This window comes from Fundulus heteroclitus, chromosome 3 (genome assembly GCF_011125445.2).
Source record: "Fundulus heteroclitus isolate FHET01 chromosome 3, MU-UCD_Fhet_4.1, whole genome shotgun sequence".
NCBI classification, from domain to species: domain Eukaryota; kingdom Metazoa; phylum Chordata; class Actinopteri; order Cyprinodontiformes; family Fundulidae; genus Fundulus; species Fundulus heteroclitus.
In genome coordinates, this window is record NC_046363.1 from 45,418,501 (window position 1) to 45,438,269 (window position 19,769).

Here is a 19,769-nt window from a genome sequence, read left to right on the forward strand (position 1 = left end):
GTCTAAATGTAGCATAATTATAGCTAAATAACTATGAGATAGGCCTACAGTTAGTTTTGTTATTGTTCCTCGCGTTGGTGGAAAGGGCCTTCTATAGGTCACCACAAATCTAAAATAAAAAAGCCTGAACTAATGACATAAACACAGGGGTTTATGAAATGTTCCCACCATGACAAAATTACATACACAGAGGTAAAATACAAGGTAAAACAAGAAGTTTCATACTTAAAAATAAATAAAAGGAACTCTAGAACATAAAAAGTGATCTAAAATAAATGCATATAAAGTTAAAGACGTCTAAATCAAGTCACACCAATTAACTCATTGTTTGTGAAAAAAATTATTGATTTGAACAAGGAACAGGAAGTTGGTTCCATTAACTTACTGTTTTGTTTATACAAGCAAAAGAAAACTGACTAAGCACCAAACCAGAAGTGGGTAGTAACTAGTTACATTTACTAGAGTAACTTTTTCAACAAGATGTACTTTTAGGAGTAGTTTTACTGGACTGTACTTTTTACTTTTACTTGAGTCATATTATTACTCAAGTAGCACTACTCTTACTTCAGTAAAAGTTCTGGTTACTCTACCTGCTGTGAGTAACTTCATGAATAAAGAACAAACTTCTTTTAACCTAAAATGCATCAGAGAGACAAACACCTAGAATTTAGGTTAAAGTGAGACTTCTTATTTGTACAAAGGCTTTGTTATTTTAATGTTATTTTCTATCTCCTGAGCTCATTGAGGCATTTGGAGATCAGATGAATGTTCAGTAAACTGTAGATATTGTCATTGGAAGTACTTTGCACTGTTCTAACATTCTGTAAATACATTAACTGCTCTAAGTATTGTATTCAAGTTTAATGTTGAAAAAATATTTAGAAAAGTGTTTCTTTTGTCTTTAGTGTCTTCAGTGTATCTTTTGTCTTTAAAATGCCAGCTTTTGCACGTAACTTTATATTTTTGTCTGTCTGATTTCATAATTTTGAATATCCTTTGAAGTTATGATTAGTTACTCAGTACTTCTTCTTACTGAATACTTTTTTTTTACTCTTCCTTGAGTAATTTCTTGGCTGACTACATTTTGCTTTTACTTGAGTAAAAATATGTTGAAGTAGTGCTGCTCTCACTTTAGAACACTTTTTGGCATCTCTACCACTTCTGCACCAAACACAGATCTCTGGATCCCAGAACAAACTCCCAGGCTGTAGTTCCCGGACCTGACGGCAGGGGGCGGTGAGGAGCCTCGGCGGCAGAGTCAACCATGAAGGAGCAGAGAGAGGAAGAAGCTACATAACAACCACAGGAGCTCACAGGTGACCTGTCCTCCAGCGGCTGTCCGGAACCTTCTGGGCCATGGAGCCGGGCTGAGGCAGTAGAACCGAGCTGCAGGTTTTAATCACATTTCCCGGTGTTTGTGTGTAAATGTTCTCCAAAGAGCGAGGCAGCCGCCGGCTGAAGAACTTCTTTGGGTTGGTTCTGGATCTGCAGTTTCTACCTGAAGCTCAGGTTGGTGTCTGCTTAGAAATAAAGAAGCATTTATTTGATATGTGTGTATTTATCCTTGATTTGAGCAGTTAAATAAGACTAATTCCCACAGGAATTAGTATTTTTACCCAAACAAATAAGATAATTAGATATCCTGCACTTGAAATTAAAATGGAAATGAATTGTTCTTATTTTAAGTGCAAAAATCGTATTCCATTTGCAAATAGTCTTATTTACCTGCTCAAATTTAAGGAAAAATACACACATTTCAAGAATATTTTACTTAGTTTTAGTTCCCTTTTTACAGTATAAACCTGAAACTCATCAGACGTGAACAGGGTTTATCACTATAGATGATCTAAAAATTCTTCTATTCTCTGAGAAAACTTAAAAACTATAAATGGACAATATCCTGACACGTACAAGCTGCAGATCCTGTCGGCTTCCGTACTTCTGCCACCATCCGCAGCCGCTAAGATGAACATTAATGAGCCCAGATGTTATTGGCCTGCAGCAGCAGCTGTATTGCATACAGAAAGCAGTGACAGTCTCTACGTGTCTAAGTTTTTACAGCTCATAACTGCATGCAAGGTCACATGCATCAAATGACAGATTTATGTGAATATTAGAAAACGCAGAACTGCAGCAATCATTTATAGAAATTGGAGTTTGAATTTATTTGAACTAAATGAGGCTCAAACGTAGACATAAAACTTAGTAATATTTGGCCTCTGGCTGACTCAGACCGCTCTGCTCTGCAGTTTATTTAAACCTGTTGGGTTCCAACACAAATCCAGCTTTCAGGATCTAATCAACTTTATTAGCCGGGTTTGTGAATTAACACACATTTTTGCTCCTGTACAGACATTATGTATAAATATTAGGGAAGTATGATATATCAGCATTAACATCGGTATCAGCCAATATGTGAAACTGGGCCGATATTATACCAGAGGTGAGGCGGTTGGTCATGCAATCAAGTTAACGTGACACTGATGCAGAGATAATAAAGAAAAAAAAGCAGCATGTAAGTCAATAACTCACATTAAAAAAATATGTTATAGTTTTCATTCAGTACAAACTTTTACAAACTTTAACCATCACAGAAACGTAAATGTGTGCTTACACATCGGTAAATAACAGCAATATTAATATCGGAAATCAATATCGGCCTACATTTTAATATCGGTGCATCCCTAATATAAAATCTTTAGATGAAATAAAATAAAAGCTAGAGAAGCAATATGCACGTATATCTCTGTGTAGACCTAATATGTGTTATTTTTAATAAAGTCTGTGAGCTGTTCATCACAGACAGTCTGAGGAAGGACCGTCTGTGTGGCGGTTCATTTTAGTCCTGACGTTTTCAACATGGTTGAAGCTTTGGGGCGGTTCCTGAAGCTCCAGACCGTCACAACAGCTTTAGATTTAGTTCAGAGAAATGATCGGCTGCAGCTTCTGTTCCTGATGTATGGAGAAAATGATATTTGTTCCTGATGTGAGGTTTTGTGTTTCAGGTCTGAGGACCGTCGGCGAGATGAGCAGCAGTCTCCAGCTGCTGGTGTGCCGCAGTGATTTCCATCATGGCCGCCTGCTGCTGCTCTCTTCCCGGCGCTCCGCTCTGCTCAGGTGGCTCAGCTCGGGTCACCGCATCAGCCGCAGCCTCCAGGAGAGCTACAGGCTCCTGCAGCTGCCCGCCGACGGCCCCCACACCCCCACACAGGTGAGGGACGCCTACCTGCGCCTCGCCAAGCTCTACCATCCGGACTCCGGGGAACCGACCGCCGACGCCGGGCTGTTTGCTCGGGTGGAAGAGGCGTACCGGGCGGTGCTGACCCACCAGAGTACGGTCCGACAGCGGGATGGAGCGGCAGAGGAGGACGACGAGGACAAGACCAGAGGAGTCGCGCCTCAGCACAGACACTACCTCAGCTACGAGGGCGTGGGCTCGGGGACCCCCAGCCAGCGGGAGCGCCAGTACCGGCAGATCCGAGTGGACCGGGCCACAGAGCAGGTCCTGAGCTACCGGCAGAGGGAACACGAGAGGGCGGCGGCGGCAGAGGGGGCGCTGGCGGAGCGGGACACGCGTCAGCGCAGCCGGAAGATCAAGATCACGCAGGCGGTGGAGCGGCTGGTGGAGGACCTGATCCAGGAGTCCATGGCCCGCGGCGACTTCCAGAACCTGAGCGGCGTCGGGAAACCGCTCAACAAGTTCGAGCACAACCCGTACGCCGACCCCATGACCCACAACCTGAACCGCATCCTGATGGACAACGGCTACCAGCCGCCCTGGGTGGTGACGCAGCGCGACATCAGGGACGGCGCCGCTCGGATCCGCAGCCGGCTGCTGGAGGGCCGGGCCCGGCTCGGCGACCCCATGACCCCCGAGGAGCGGACCCGGTGGGAGCGGCTGTGCGGGTCCGTACAGGAGGAGCTGGGGAAGCTCAACAAGATGGTGGACGACTACAACCTGATCGTACCGATGCTGAGCATGCAGATGGTCCACTTCAGCCTGGCCCGGGAGGCGGAGCGGGCCCAGAGGGGAGCCGAGCAGCGCCGGGCCGAGCTGCTGGAGGTCCGAGCGGCGGAGCGAGAGCGGAGGAAAGAGGAGAAGAAGAGAGCCAACTCTGGAGCCAAGACCCAGACTGTAAAACGAGGACTAGTGTCCTGGATGCAGCGGTTGCTCAAATTTTAACTCTGAACCTCAAACACACAACTAACGCGTTAACTCTCATTTACAGGAAATAAACCCAGAAGTTCATTCAGACATCAGAGAAAATACAGTTTATTTAGCAAAGACTTTCCATATAGAGCGTCTATATGGAAAGCTCCTGATGAATTTAATCGGATTGTCGTTAGAAATGACCGGTTCTAAAGCCGGTTTGCACAGAGACTGAAGTCCTGACCCGTTGGTACCGGCTGTAGGATCGTGGCGAGCCGCCGGGTGAAAGAAAAGAGTCGTTGTGGCTGTGAGGTGAGAAGAATCACCTGAAGGTTTAATGTGGAGAAAACAAAGCAAACACCGTAACGTCTGGCTGCTGTGAGACATTAAAGACTGTTTTTAAAAATCTGAACTCACGCTTCTTTACGTTCTTTACCAAACATTTAACAGCTGCCAAGCATGGAGGTGGTGCCATCATGCTGTGGGGCTGTTTTACTACCGGTGGTGCATAGGTGGGTGGATGAACATTTAATTTACATTTAATTTAAAGGACCCAGGGTATTTTGGACCCGTTGGGCTCTGTGTTAGAAGATGAGCTGAGGATGATGCGTCTCTCCGGCCTCAGATCTGCCTCCTTGGAAGGGAAACAGGTTTCTGAGACGCTGACTCAGCGTCCGTCTACTCCGGCAGCTGCTGCACAGCTGCAGGGTTACAGATGACCACCGGCTCTTCGGCCCCCCTCCGCAGGGCCTCGGCCACGGCCCTGGACGGGGCCGCCACGGCGCTCCAGTCGTGGGCGATGTACTGGTGGTACGGATCCTGGGAGCCCTCCAGCTTCTTGGAGCGGATGTAGCTGAGCATGATGCCGAACGTGAAGAAGCTGAAGAGCCCCACCACCAGGAGGATGTACATCAATTCCTGAGGCTGAGTGTGGCCTCTGGTCGAAGCCGCCTGCTGCAAAGCCTCATGGGTAGTGTAGTTCTCAGGCGGCTGAGGGCTGGTCCTGTTGAGACAGTGCTGCAGGAAGGAGAGCAGCAGAGACTGCAGCTCGGTGCTGTCCAAGCGGGGCATCGCTGACCTCTGCTGGCCACTCAGTGCACTGCAACCAGAGACAGTCTGCTGAAGTTTATTTAATTACTTTGGTTTTATTTGCACCTAAAAGGCAAATTTATAAAAACAAAGGAACGTTGTGCTGAGAGTGAAGAGAGAATTAATGTTAATAAAACATTCAGCCAGCTGAATTCATCAAAAACAATTAAAATACCACAAATCTCAGAAATTCATCAGAAAAGTAGACAGGTTTTGAAAATCTTCCTAGTTAAAAACATATAAATATTTTAAAGTTATCTGGATTTCGCTGGAAGATAAGTCTGGTTGTTCATGAGGAGGAATTAAATTTGGATTTAGCTCCTGAGACGATCTTAGAGCTTCAAGGAAACTTTTCCAGCTGTTTCTGACAATATGTTCAGATTATTTATTTGTGCCACAAAATACATTTGAAAACGGGAACTCTTAAGAATAAAAACCTACATCACTCAGATTAATAAGGCAACCTAACAACGATTCTTATTTATTGATTGTTTCTTTGCTTGACGGCTCAGGACGGTTTCTCACTTTTCTAACCTACAAACTACAGATTTTAATCCTGGACTTTGTTACACTTAGTCGACCCTTCCAGAGTTAGTTTAACTGATTTAAGGGAAAGCTTAAATCTCCACCGCTCCTTTCTTACCCACCTTCTGAAGCTCTGAAATCCAACAGGAGCATCTCACGCTCTGCAGCAGCAGCTCAGGAAGCAACCAGCCGATCAGGTCTGAAGCCAAAAGCCCATCCAGCCTTCCCTCCGTCCTGAGGTCATGCTTTTACGCAGAGCAGACATGCACCGAGCTCAGCACGTCAACACGTTTAATGAAACAGGAGGTCACAGGGCAAGGTTACCCTCTCTGCTCCCTGCAGCTCAGGACTCCTGCAGACGCTCAGGGGGAGAAAAATGTGTCCGACCGCTTCCTGAGGGATCTAGACCACTGCAGTAGAAAGCTGCTCTTCTTTCTCATACACCATTTTGTTCATGAATCCAACGTTTGACAGACGGATTGTGGAGCAGAGCGGCGCTGAGCGGCTGCCGGAGAACAAGGCAGCTTTCAGACGGGAAACCGTCTGCAGCCAAGCAGAGAAGAGATTAAATTACAGCAGAACCACCTCCAAATGTCCTCGGACTCACGGCTGTGATTCAGCCTTAAAATTACAGAAAACGTGGGATTATATTAGTTTTTGTTGTAAACATCATTTTCCCCTGATATAAATATACATTTGTTCCCTGAAATCTCTCTTTAGGTATATGTGACGGTGAATTATTCAGGAAACGGGAAAGAACGAGCGCTGCGGACGGGTCAACAGGTCCGTTCTAATGTTCTGACCCGCAGGTTTTTTATTCTAAGGAGGCAAATCTGTTCTCCAACCTTTGAAATACCTCCAGAAATCCACTGATGAAGACCAATGTTGGGATCACAGGAAGGTTGGGAGAGAAAATGTAAAAAAAAAAAAGGACTGGATCAGAACTTTAGAGCTGCACTGCTGCATACCATCCAACCAGCGGCAGACCCAGATCATGTGAAGGTCAGGTTTGTTTATGGAGGCACGTTCCCAACAAGTCAAACCAAAATACAGCCAAAAAAGTTATCTTTATACTATCAGTTATCACAGCAATATTATTACTGGATGTGGATATCGTCTGTGTCCGCAGTCTCGGCACAAACTTGGGCCCGTTCCCAGAATGCATCGGGCTCCTCCGGACCGGCTCCTCTAAGTCTACGGCTGTGGTTCTCGACCGGAGAACAGCGACTGCCTCCTCTGGGTCGGACCTCCGTCTGTCTCCAGAGGAGGAGTTTAAGCATCTTTAAGGACAGACGGATCAGGACTTCTGCTGTAACGCTGCCGCTGATCCGGTCTGTTCTGGTGGAGAAAGAGCCGAGCCTGAAAGCAAAGTTCTCAAATTTACCGTTTCATCTACATTCAGACCCTCAGCTCTGGTTCCCGAGGTCCGGTTCATGACCGAAACAACAAGATCCTGCATCCAAGCAGCTGAAAGGAGCTTTCTCCAGAGGGGGAGGAGCTCAAAGTGGAGCCGCTGCTTCTCCGCATCGAAAGGAGCCAGTTCAGGTCTGGGTTTCCCTTCTGGACCTGTTGCCTCCATGACCCGATTTAAGATGAGCAGGAGATGATGGATGAAGGGATGGACATCAGCCCAGGTTTTCCTATCTATGTGAGCCTATAAGCAGCTGCTTCACTGGATTCACTGCAGCGCTGAACACAGTGGCTGTAAACCCTGGGTTCATTTCTGTTTTTGAAAAAAGAAACATTGTTCTGGTGTGATTCTGCAGAGAGCTTAAAACATTCCTGCCAAAACTGAAGGGGTTTTAAAGTGAAGCTTTTCAGTTGTTCCTGATGTTCCTGATGCACACTTTAAACTGATTCAATTTAAACTGAATCATAAAGAGGTTCTGGTTGTCCGTTCAGACGTCTAAGGTCAGAAAACAAATCTGTGGTTTCCTAATTAATGAAACCATAAGCTTAACGCTCTTCTTTTCCCCTCTGTAATCCACTTAATGGCAAAAAAAAAAAAAAAACATGATCCTCTCCATTAGGTTCAACCATTTACTTCAAAAATATAAACGATACAGCTACAAAATATCCAGCAAAAATAAAATAATAAAAGAAGATTAGGAGAAATGTGGATGAGGTCAAAAAACTGACTAATCTGAAGCCGAAGCCTTCTAATAATCCAGAAACTCACTAATGCGCAACTAGATATGCACATTTGTTCCTTACACACGAGAATCTTTTACTTTCTTGTATATAAATTGTAACTTATGAATAACCCTTTTTGTCTTATCTTAAACAGAATTTTAGGCTCCTACAGAACCTTTAATTAAACTAAAACAGCACATCAGACGTTTTACAGATGGGAGACACAACAATCAACGTATTTCCATCAGGATCTAAAAGTTAGACCACATATCCAGAACTTTTAAGTCAGAGTTCAAGACCTCGCTCTCATCAAAGCTGAGCTGCAGGACAGAAACTCCAGTCTTTCAGAGGCGATTCTTTGTTTTTCCACCCGATCGATTCAAATATAAAAGTTCAACCCGTCTCTGTGGGAGTCAGAGTTTTGCAGCCGGATCGAGATGCAGGCCTCCAGCCGTGCATCCTGGAGTCCATCTGCTTCCTGACGCTACTCCGCCTGCACCCCGTCACAGTTCTCCTTCGACCCCAAAAGTCTGAAAACACAAAGCAGAAGAAGAGTCTGTTGGTGAAGGTTCTCAGTCATCCGGGTGCTATAACTTTTAGATCCTGATGGAAATACGTTGATTGCTGTGTCTCCTATCTGTAAAACGTCTGACCTGCTGTTTTAGTTTAACTAAAGGTTTATTTTCTGAATGCAGCAGAAAGAGGAAGCCAACAGATCATCACTGACTTACGATCCCTGCGCTTTGAGGGCTCTCCTGGCTTCTCGCGCCTCGTGTTCGTCCCAGATCTTCCTGTAGCAGTGGACCATGACGATGATGAGCCACAGCTGCAGAACCACGATCAGGACGTACATCACGATCTCTGAGATCATGGCCGTCAGCTCCCGGTTGGCTGCAAGAAAGCGAGCGGTTGTGCGTCAGACTGCAGGACTGGTCTGGACGGGTCCGGACCGGTCCGGACCGGTCTGGACGGCGCTGAGGCCTCCGTCGGCTCCTCACCTACAGCCACCACGGTGAGCTCCACCTCCTTCTCCACCACCACCTTCTCCAGCTGCAGCGGCAGGAAGAGGGTGCGGTGGAAGGTGCAGCGGTACGTGCCGGTGTCGTTGAAGGTGACGTTCTGGATGTAAACGGCGCCGATCTGAACGTCGCCGTTCAGCGTCCCCTGCCACTCCAGGCGGTCGCTGAAGTCTTCGTGGAGGATGGCGGCGGCGGGGTGGTCGTAGTGGAAGATCTGGGAGGAGAAGAAGAAACACGGTCAGACTCTTCATGGCGCCAGTGACAACGCAGGGTGGGATCTACAGGCCGTGTCCTGGGGACAAAATGAATGGATAACACACGTTATACATTAAAAAAATTATGATTTAAAGTGTGCTGTTTGTTATGTAGATGACATCCGTCTCTTCCTCTATGTCTCCATCCAAATATGTCTAATATCAGCTCCTAGCTCCTGCTCCTTGGCCTTTCATGGGGTCAACAATGAGAACTCTATGGTGGGGAGGAAAGGAGCTTCAGACTGCTGCTGATTTCAGACAGCCTTTAACTCAGGGGTGTCAAACTCATTTTGGTTTAGGGGCCGCATTCAGCTTAATATGATCTCAAGAGGGCCACACGAGTAAACTCATTGCAAGATTAAATAGAACTAATAAATGTGGACTTGTTGATTTTTATATTAAGTTAATTTCACTTTTACACAATATATTATGAATAACCTCAGCGTTTTTAAGAAAAGTATGTGCAATACTTTTACTCAGTTAAATATTTACTTGTACATTATGCATTAGAACTGATCACAGGGATTGTACAATGTTGAAAAACATTTGTTCACATTTTTTTGGACTTAAAAACACTGTCCTACATGACAAAATACATCAAACAGATAAAAATTAAGAAATGATTTGAATTTTTCCACACCTGAAGCTTAATCTGCCAATTAAAACACAGCGCCCCTCGTGGACAATATAGGAACTGCATATTTTCAATTAAACGAAGTACATGTTTTTTTCAATAATTGTTTTATCTTTCTCTTCCTTTTATCTTGTCCACTTGTGAAAGTCAAATCTGATGAGCTCTTTGTGGCATCTTACTGCCACATTGCCAGACAGGATATTGGAAAAAAAAAAAAAAACATTTTTTTTTTTTCTTTTTTTTTAATAATAATACATTTAGCCACAGGGCCGGACTAAATTGTTCAGCGGGCCGGATCCGGCCCGCGGGCCGTATGTTTGACACCCCTGCTTTAACTCCAGAAACGCTCATGTAGTTCCAAAATGAACTACAAAGTGCGTGATCTCTTCTCTACGGACATTTTTGTTGATTTCCATGAGGTGGCTGTGCTGATAGGTCGTGTCAGCGGTCGATCAGAGCTGTCTGAATAGTCAGTAAGGAAGGAGGTAGGAGAAGGAGCCTGGATGCTTCCTCTCTTAACATCCCTTAAGCCAGGCGTACACTGTACGATATTTTCAGTCGTGGTACTCAGCTACAGCTCAAACTGTACGATGAAACCTCAGGGTTTAAAAGTTCACAGCTCTCTGTATCTGTTCTTACTGTACGGCCCGACGCTCTGATGATCTGACTGCTCACACTGTACGACTAAAAACCACGTAGGACTCAGCTCCGTAGAGAGATGGCGCTACTCGGACTCGTCTATCTGGAAGCCAAACGTAGACAGTAGAAGAAGAAAAAGACAGAAGTGTCGATGCTCGCTGTTAAAAATGAGGCTCACTAGAACGAAACGCGCTGCATTGGTAATTCTAGAAGTTGGGGGAAATCGGCTTGTAAACGTTCGTAGCTCTGCTTCACCAGCAGGAGGCGCTCACCATCACCTCACGAGGGCCGACTGAATTTCAGACATGTTTGATTTTCATCTGACCGTCTGATTCCTGATGGTGTGGTGGTGGTGACAGGCTGATCGCCCCTCGTTACCCTCTGAATGCTACACGACGCAACATTACGCTGAAACCCGGCTGATCCAAAATATTCTCTCACGACTGAAGAATCGGCCCAAAAAGTGCAAAAAAAAATGTATGCCCGGCTTTACCGGCGCTAAGGACCTACAAGAAATCCCACAATCCTTTGCGTGACATGACGTATCAGCACAGCCCACCTCACGAAAACAACGAAAATGTCTGGAGAGAAGAGATGACACACTTTGTAGTTCATGTCCAGAAGGCTGTAGGCCCGGATCTGACTCCATCCTCCATGTTTCCGTCACATAATGACGTCAGAGTTAAAGGCCATCAGCAGACCGTAGCTTCTTTCTATCCCACGATTGATTCTGACCTTTGACCCCATGAAAGATCCAGGAACAGGAGGCTAGGAGCTGTTATTCCTTGACTCCTCCTCTGCGGCGTGTTCAGGCTAAAATATTCCCCTGGAGGCCTGAGCACATTTTAAAGATTCTGGAAGAGACCATTTATTAACTGAGAAGGAGGAAAATAAATTGATTCATCCTTGTTTTCAAAAGCACTTTCTAGCTTTGGTCAGGACACTGCCGTCCTAGCAGCATTTTATCTCAGCTAAGATCCCAGATTTGGGGTTGAAGCTTCAGGTTTCCAGGGATTAGTCTGACTCACATGTCTGAAGTCCTCCTCTTGCTGGGGCTTGAAGTGCCAGTCCACGGTGGCTCGGGCGGAGACTTCCTCTCTTCTCTTACAGGAGATGCAGCCGAGCAGGAACCCTTCTCCTGCCACGGCTTCAGTCAGCGAGTCCACCTCCGCACAGCCGGCGTGGCACCGAGACACTTCAGAGGGCCGACATGGAGGAGAAGATCAGGATTAACAGCTGACATTATCCACAATGTACAATCAATGTGAGAATAAATGTTATTACAATGTTATTCTTCTGCCCACAGAGTGAACAGTTTTATAAAGTGAAACATTATAATCCTCAGTAGCTTTGAAGAACTCGGGTTTACTTCTTGTTTGTTTGGCATCTTAACTCAAAGAGTGCCAGATAAAAACACATTCTGACGACATCAGGTCACGGTGTCTGGTTTTATATCGTCTGAATCTTCCTTCAAACACATCTTTAGTCCAACTGTACTGAGGCCTAGTCCCATGTCTGACGTCTAAATTCTCAGATCAGGACGGCATGGAGGACCTTCCTCTTCCCCAGCCGGGCCTTGGAAAGGAGATTTTCCATCATCTTGATCAGGGGTGTCCAAAGGGGGGCTTGGGGGCCATTTGTGGCCCCTGGACTGATTCTGTGTGGCCCCCGAACTGCGATTCAGTAATGATCTGATGCAGATGGATTCTTTTAATTTTTTTAGTTTGAGCAAAATGATTGCAGACAAGTTAAAATCTTCTTGCGTTTGAACATGTTAGGTACAATATAAAGTATTCATCTTTTAATTACTAAACCTTTTGCATTATTTTTAAATTCATAGAGAATAGAATGACATCTATCCAATGACTTTTACTAAGAAGCAGCTTTGATTCAAAAAGATCTGCCTTTAATTCTTTTATTAAAACTGTAGATCAAGCATTTTCAAAGACAGACTGACACAAATCCTGTTCTTAATGCTGAGAATAGACAAAAATGTGATAAAAAAAATAACTGAGATTTTCATCCTTTGACCATCTTTTAATAAGGCAAATTTGCCTTAAAAGTTAGGTATCAGCAGTGATTTATGCATCCCTTTCCTTCAGAAAATCAGAATAATTCATTTATGTAAAGTATTGCATAATCAAACTTTGTAGAGCAGGTAAAAAAAAGCTTTGTACAATTTGGGTTAATTTATGTTTTTATTTAAAATTATGTCTTTTTTTCATCCCTAGAGTTAACTTGAATATTTTGGCCCACCTGACAAAAAGTTTGGACACCCCTGGTCTAGATGAAGCACGGTGGTCTTGAAAGCAGCAGATGTGGCTTTAAAATCTCTGCTGGACTTTGTTGCATCAATGTTTCCATCACAGAAGTGGAAATTAGCTTTGCAAAGATCACCGGTACCGTCCCATACCACGATGCGCCTCTTCCCATCTCTGAGCCTGGCTGCAGGGACTGGTTGCACATTTTCCAGCAAGGACCTGGACAACCTCACTGTGTGAGGGTCCATCTACGAAGCCAGAGAAGTGGACGCTGGAAGAGGTGGACATAAGGCTTCTGCACATTACGTTTCAGAATAAAACTCCATATTGCATGCTGGGAAAAGATTTCCTAACCTAACAAGTGATTTCATTGGCCGTTGATGGATGTTGCTAAGAGATCCCATCTATCCAGCTAAGGCTGCTCCATGAAATAACTGCAGACTCTTTGGAGGTCTTTCATGATGTTCCTCCCTGTTAGAAGCAGAAAGAGGCAAATCCCTTCCTGTCCTCCTCTGATTTTCATGCTTTTTGTTGCCATGCTGAGCTCCTCTGAACTTCTTCTCCCATCAGAGACTCAGACAGCCATTGGTTCTGATCTGGGACCAAATCAGGATTAAATTCAATTCAGTTTTATTTACATATCGCTAAATCATCTCAAGGCTCTTTCCAAAGTCAGACTCCATCAGATCCTCCAGGTTGGTGAGAAAGTTTCCTCTCTAAGGAAACCCAGCAGGTTGCATCAAGTCTCTCCAAGCAGCATTCACTCCTCCTGAAAGAGCGTAGAGCCACAGTGGACAGTCGTCTGCATTGTTGGTGGCTTTGCAGCAATCCCTCATACTGAGCATGCATGAAGCGACAGTGGAGAGGAAAACTCCCCTTTAACAGGGAGGAGAACCTCCAGCAGAACCAGAACCAGGCTCAGTGTGAACGCTCATCTGCCTCCACCCACTGGGGCTTAGAGAAGACAGAGCAGAGACACAGAAAGCTCAGAAGCTCACATTGACCCAGGAGTACTTTCTATGTTAGAGAAGACAGAGCAGAGACACAGAAAGCACAGAAGCTCACATTGACCCAGGAGTACTTTCTATGTTAGAGGAGACAGAGCAGAGACACAGAAAGCTCAGAAGCTCACATTGACCCAGGAGTACTTTCTATGTTAGAGGAGACAGAGCAGAGACACAGAAAGCTCAGAAGCTCACATTGACCCAGGAGTACTTTCTATGTTAGATGGTAATAGAGGATGATCTGTCTCCCCTGATGATGTCACAGCTAACAGAACACCAGACCAGGTGTACCTTCTATGAAGAGAAAAATGACAGAGAACAAAAAGTTAAAAGCTGAAGTAACAACAAACAATGCAGATTGGAGAGCAGTAGGAGAATTCAGCAGAGTGAGAGAAATAGACCCTGATGTCCTCCAGCAGCCTAAGCATATGTAATTAAATGTCTTTTTATCAAACATCTCAGTCTGAACAAGTTTGTAGTAAAGGCCTAAAATTCAGCCATCAATATAAATGTCAGGATTTGAGTTTGGTTATGGTTTATGTTTGTTATTTGATTAATTACTTCACTCTCCTGCCTTAAGTTCAGTTTCTGTTTTAGGTTCTGTCTTAGCTTTTGAATAGGTTGGGGTTTTTTGTGGTTTGATTTTGTTTTATATTATTAGTTTATCTGGCCTGCTCAGACCATTTCTGTCACCAGTCTTAATTCAGTTCACCTGCCAGCATTCTTCCACCCTGTCACTCCCCTTCACCAGTCACCATCGTATCAGCTTCAGTTTACTCCTAAGCACTTCCCTGTTCCCGATTAGCTCCACCCATGCCAGTAATTAGTTTCACTCCATTCACCTGATCACTCCCTTACTTATACCTGCCTCTGCCCCCTGCAATCTGCCACATCATTGTTTGTTTTTGCCATGTCCATGGGTGAGTTTTGCCAGCATTCCCTGCCTTATCTGATTGCCTGTTTTTTTGCCTTGGACTGTTTTTTACCACAAGCTTTGTTTTTGTCCTGCCCTTCATTTTTGCCTGCCTCTCTTGGTTTCTGCTCACATCTGTTTTTGAAAAATAAACCTTCTTAAAACGTACCTCTGCTTGTCTGGTTGAATACTGGGTCCATCTGTCTCTGGTTCATGACAATAAACTTAATTTATTAAAGGGCAGCACAGCTGGTAGCAATGTTTCTTTGCTGCAAGAGGGTCTTGGGTTCAAATTCCGTCCCTTTCTGCATGGGCTTTGCATGTTTTCTCTGTGCACTGATGGGTTCTCTCTGGGTACTCCTGCTTCCTCCCACAGTCCACAAACATGACTGTTGGGTTAATTGGGTAATCTTAATTACCCTCAGGTGTGTATGTGGATGGTTGTCCTCTGATGGACAGGGGACCCATCCAGGAAGGACACCCCCCCCCCCCTTGTCCAGTGACTGCTAGAGAAAGGTACCAGCCCCCCTTCACAGATAAGCAGGTTCAGATGATGGATGGATGGAGTAAATCTTTTACCCGAACTTCAGTCTCAACCTTTTATTAAGTGTCACGTCTGCATTAGAAAATTAAGATGCTGGATTCTGCTTCAGCAACAGAAATTTGAACTGGATTAATAATAAATGTAGAGATCTCTTTTTTTTATTTAGTTACATCCTCTGTATGGTTCCAGTATTTTCTGACTGGCTGTATGAGAATTTATTACTGCAAATGTTATATAATGTATAGCACAGGGGAAGCAAACAGCACCGCCCCATGAGGGCGATTCATGTCGCTCCTGGCAGGTTCCTACGTTAAACTGAGCGGGTTTATCGGTGTTGGACTCACCAAAAAAGCTGCAGACGACTAAATAAAACAAAAAGCTCCTCATTCTGCCGGCAGATAATTCAAACAGCTGCTGAAGAAAATGCTGGAGAAGTTTGTGCAGACTGAAATTACTCCTCTGGGCTCCTGACTGGTGGCATTGCTCCTTCTGCAGGACAGGTCCACATTAATCCAGCAATCCAGGAGAACTTCAGACATGAATAATCAAAGAGCCTCTGAGTTTTTACGGTAAGCTCTTCCCCTGCCGTCTCGTCTGACTTTAAGGCGGCTAAATTTAGGCCGCTGGACGCTGGGAGTGTTGGGGGGCCAACAGAAACCTGAGATGATGAGATGTTCTCCGTAACAACGTGACTGTTCGCAGCAGGGCTCTGATTTATGGGAGAAAACATTGGGAGAAGAACAATAAGCTGTCTAAAGTTATGGAGGGCTTCCTTTTAGAAAAATAAGAACTCTTATCTGAAGACCTGCTGTGGAAGGAACAGCAGGTCTTTCATGCAAAATCGCCTCGCTGTGTTTTGTTAAACAAATATAAGAAGTGCAGAGCAAACAGCGAGGCTGAAAGCAGAGCTCGTTGCGTTCTTGTTGTCTGTAAATACAGATCATGTTCTGCAGGTCAAAGGTCACGGATTCGCTGTTTGGATCAAGGACATCGCAGCAGAGGTTCTGTTATTGAGGCAGGACAAACACTCTTCTGTCAGCTGAACCGTTTGGTTTAAATAATTGTTGCTCTAAATCTGCATTATTTATTTAACGATTTTACAGATTTCATATCTCCTTCATATCTGAATCATAATTTGCGCCCCATCTGTGCCTCGTTTATTTACTTTCTGGCTTAAAAACTCTTTAAACGTCACATTGTACGGATGGGGCTTATCTGTATTAAAAATAACTTCAATTCAATTCAGTTTTATTTATAAAGCTCCAATTCACAACACACATAATCTCAAGTCTCTTTCTAAAGTCAGCTTCCATCAGATCCTCCAGGTTGGTGAGAAAGTTTCCTCTCTAAGGAAACCCAGCAGGTTGCATCAAGTCTCTCCAAGCAGCATTCACTCCTCCTGAAAGAGCGTAGAGCCACAGTGGACAGTCGTCTGCATTGTTGATGGCTTTGCAGCAATCCCTCATACTGAGCATGCATGAAGCGACAGTGGAGAGGAAAACTCCCATTTAACAGGGAGGAGAACCTCCAGCAGAACCAGAACCAGGCTCAGTGTGAACGCTCATCTGCCTCCACCCACTGGGGCTTAGAGAATAACCAATAAAACAAAAATGTATTTCTCTTATCCCAAGAATAACAATGAAGTTATGTCTTCCTCCTGATGTTTGTTTGTTTCAAACCTGCAAGTAAAATGTTAGCAATAGAATAGAACAAAGCAGAAATATCATATTGTGCTGAAATGGGGAAATACACCCGAGTTACACACTAGATTAAAGTAATATGAATAGAAAAGATAATTTAAAGTTAAGATATGAAGCAGAAGAGAATGAACTTAGCAGAAAGGGGAAAATACTGTGCAATTACTAATAATAAACGATACAGCATATGCAGATAATAAGGAAATGTTAAAGTTAAAATAAAAGGACAGCAGCCGGTTGACACAACAATCAGAAAATTGTTCAATGTTGTTCATGATATTACAGCAACACCCAGAGTAGCTTAGCATCTGGGAGACTAAATGATTCATTATCGGATCAGAACCTGTGCAACCATTGACATGATGTAAACAGTTATTGAGTCTGGTGTGTGCAGCAGAGATTATAAAGTCTGATGACCTGCAGGGAAAAACTGCAAAGATTAAATTTTTTGTTAAAAAACAACAAACTCTTGGTTCTGTTTTCATTTAGTCCCAGTTTAAGGTTCCAAAATAAATTAAGTCAAAAGCAACTTGTAAACATAAAAGTAACTGTGTTTGCGTTGCTATACACAACAGTATCATCAACATAGAGATGTAGAGGATGTACAGATACATTAGTAAGGCAAGGCAAGTTTATTTATAAAGCACTTTTCAGAAGCAAGACGATTCAAAGGGCTGTACATGAACAGAAATAACATTTCAGAGGGAAATATTACATTGGACATTAACAAAGGAATAAGCTAGTAAATCATTGACTAGACTTATGTAGTTTCACAGGAACACAAACATACAAAGCTTAAATGTTTCTATTCATATATGTTCTTGTGCACAATATTATGACTTTATTCTCATAATTTCCAGAAACAAAATTCATATTAGGGTAATTGTGGATTAAAGAAAATAAATTAGTGACCATGAAGGAGCAGATTCCCCTCAAAAAAAACTCAAGATACTTTAAGATTAATTTCACATATTTGCATGAAAAAAACCATGAGGTTAGGGGCTCAATGAATTAGATAACTTATGCTATTTTTTACACAAAGCAGCAAATCGTTTTTGGTTAATTTATAAGTAACTTTTAAATCTATCTGGTATAAAATAGAACATGAGTGAAAAGAAAGCACAAGTAAATTTCCCATATTTTAAAGAGGACCTATTCTGAATGTCAACTGTTGTGTATTTTGACTTTAATTACCTGAAAATACCACTTTAAAAGGGCTAAGAAGACCGTAAATGTGCTGAAACCCTGAGTTCATTAAATAAAGGTTAAAAAACTAAAACTAAATGTTTCAGCATTAATTGTGCGCTAAAATGTTGAACGAAACTGTATAATCTCACCATTTCTTCATTGGACATTGTTGATTTCTTTCTCTGTGCTGTAAAAAGTTAATATTCCTTCTTAAAAATTGGATAATGGAGTTAAACTCTTTGCTGCTGTTTTCTCGCCGTTCAGTGAAATGAGTTTCAGAGACTGGACATTAACAAAGGAATAAGCTAGTAAATCGTTGACTAGACTCATGTAGTTTCACAGGAACACAAACATACAAAGCTTAAATGTTTCTATTCATATAGTAACAAACACACAGAAAGCATAAAATCACAGTACCTAATCGTTTTATTCATAATAAGAAAGAAACTGATTAAATCCTTTGGGTTTTCTGATCTAAAGTAGTTTTGTTCAACTTTTCTAAGAGCTACAATTAACTAGTTACCTTTCTGTCCAACATTAACATGAATAATAAAAAAAACAACACAGCCTTGAGGTACACAAGCTAAAACAGTGAGAATAGCTGAAGAGAGACCCTGAAGTGTTAAACTCTGCTTCCCACCAACCAGAAAGATCACTTAAAATTCAGCTGTTGGTTTTGTCTGTCAACCAGAATTAAAAGCTTTTGTTCAAAGACGTCATGATTTGTGGTATTAAATATTGTTGATAACCTTATAAAATGTGCAGCAAAGCCGTCTTTAGCATCCAGACTTTTGACAAAATCAGTGAAAACTTTAGTGGCAAGAGCTTTAGGGCTGTACTGCTTTCTTATTATTCCTTATTGCTTTTTTATTCCTTAATGTATCTAAATTGTTTTATGTAAAGCACTTTGAATTGGCTTGTATTAAATGTGTTATACAAATAAATTCATCGCCTTGCCTTCTGACAGAGTGACAGCTAAATGTGAAAGCAGGTGTGGATCAAATAGAGTTCAACTTCCAACCTTGGCCCACAGCAACTACAAAAGTTATGAAATGATTTTGGATGGAAAATAAATGTGACTCTCGTTAATCTATACAACAGGTGAGTTGATTCAAATGATGATCTGAACTTCTGACTTTAGAGTGGCAGAGATAAACTTGTTTTAATATGGCAAATGTTTCGCCTTTAATCATGAAAACTATTTTTTCTAGCAATTATATAAAATTACTCAAAAAATGTCTGAGTAAAATAATAATACTATATGTACAACAAAAAAGAACATTACGAGAATTAGGTCAAACATAAAGCTGGAATATTACAAGAATGAAGTCACACAGTTTTTTGCACAAGTCCTGATCCTCATAAAAGTTTGATGCTGATGTGCAAAAAGATTTAAAATGTCCTTATTTGTGAAACTGATACCAAAGTATAACTTTACAAGATGCCTAAACATTCCTCATTCTGACACAAAGGGGAAAATTTTAATACTTTATTTAATACTTTATTCTCGTCATTTCCAAAAAAGAAAAAAAAAAGCCTGCACTAAGAAAGGGGTCGCCAGCAGAGTGCGAAATACGGGGGGGTCCGGGGGGGCTCAACCTCCCCGATTAACCCATGAGACCCCCTGAAAGCCTCAAAAGCAAAATTTAAAGGGGGTCTTAAATTGTGTCAAAAAAAATAAAAATTAAATATTTTTTGTCACTAATGGTCACTAAAAAT

At 42.9% G+C, this 19,769-nt stretch overlaps 3 protein-coding genes across 4 annotated transcripts; 1 reads left to right on the top strand and 2 right to left on the bottom strand.

Annotated features, from left to right (window-relative positions):
* Nucleotides 1-1,276: 1,276 nt before the first annotated feature.
* LOC105919127 (DnaJ (Hsp40) homolog, subfamily C, member 28) lies at nt 1,277-4,562 on the top strand. Its single transcript, XM_012854370.3, has 2 exons — nt 1,277-1,509; nt 3,006-4,562. Exon 2 carries the CDS (start codon nt 3,026-3,028, stop codon nt 4,181-4,183), a length of 1,158 nt encoding a protein of 385 aa, XP_012709824.2. The 5' UTR covers nt 1,277-1,509; nt 3,006-3,025; the 3' UTR covers nt 4,184-4,562.
* On the bottom strand, nt 4,453-7,634 carry LOC105919122 (potassium voltage-gated channel subfamily E member 1). Its single transcript, XM_012854364.3, has 2 exons — nt 5,887-7,634; nt 4,453-5,249 (listed from the first exon to the last, which is right to left on the bottom strand). The coding sequence occupies exon 2, from the start codon at nt 5,219-5,221 to the stop codon at nt 4,829-4,831; it is 393 nt and encodes a 130-aa protein (XP_012709818.2). The 5' UTR covers nt 5,222-5,249; nt 5,887-7,634; the 3' UTR covers nt 4,453-4,828.
* Nucleotides 7,635-8,275: 641 nt separating this feature from the next.
* Nucleotides 8,276-13,392, bottom strand: si:ch211-225p5.8 (uncharacterized protein LOC555567 homolog). Of its 2 annotated transcripts, none has more exons than XM_036135532.1 (6): nt 13,059-13,392; nt 12,857-12,975; nt 11,472-11,638; nt 8,896-9,130; nt 8,625-8,788; nt 8,276-8,427 (listed from the first exon to the last, which is right to left on the bottom strand). In XM_036135532.1, the coding sequence occupies exons 1-5, from the start codon at nt 13,106-13,108 to the stop codon at nt 8,625-8,627; spliced, it is 735 nt and encodes a 244-aa protein (XP_035991425.1). In that variant the 5' UTR covers nt 13,109-13,392; the 3' UTR covers nt 8,276-8,427. The 2 variants fall into 2 exon arrangements, with proteins under 2 accessions (XP_035991425.1, XP_035991424.1); XM_036135531.1 differs by having other exon boundaries at nt 8,629-8,788; nt 13,059-13,388.
* Between the last annotated feature and the right edge of the window lie 6,377 nt (nt 13,393-19,769).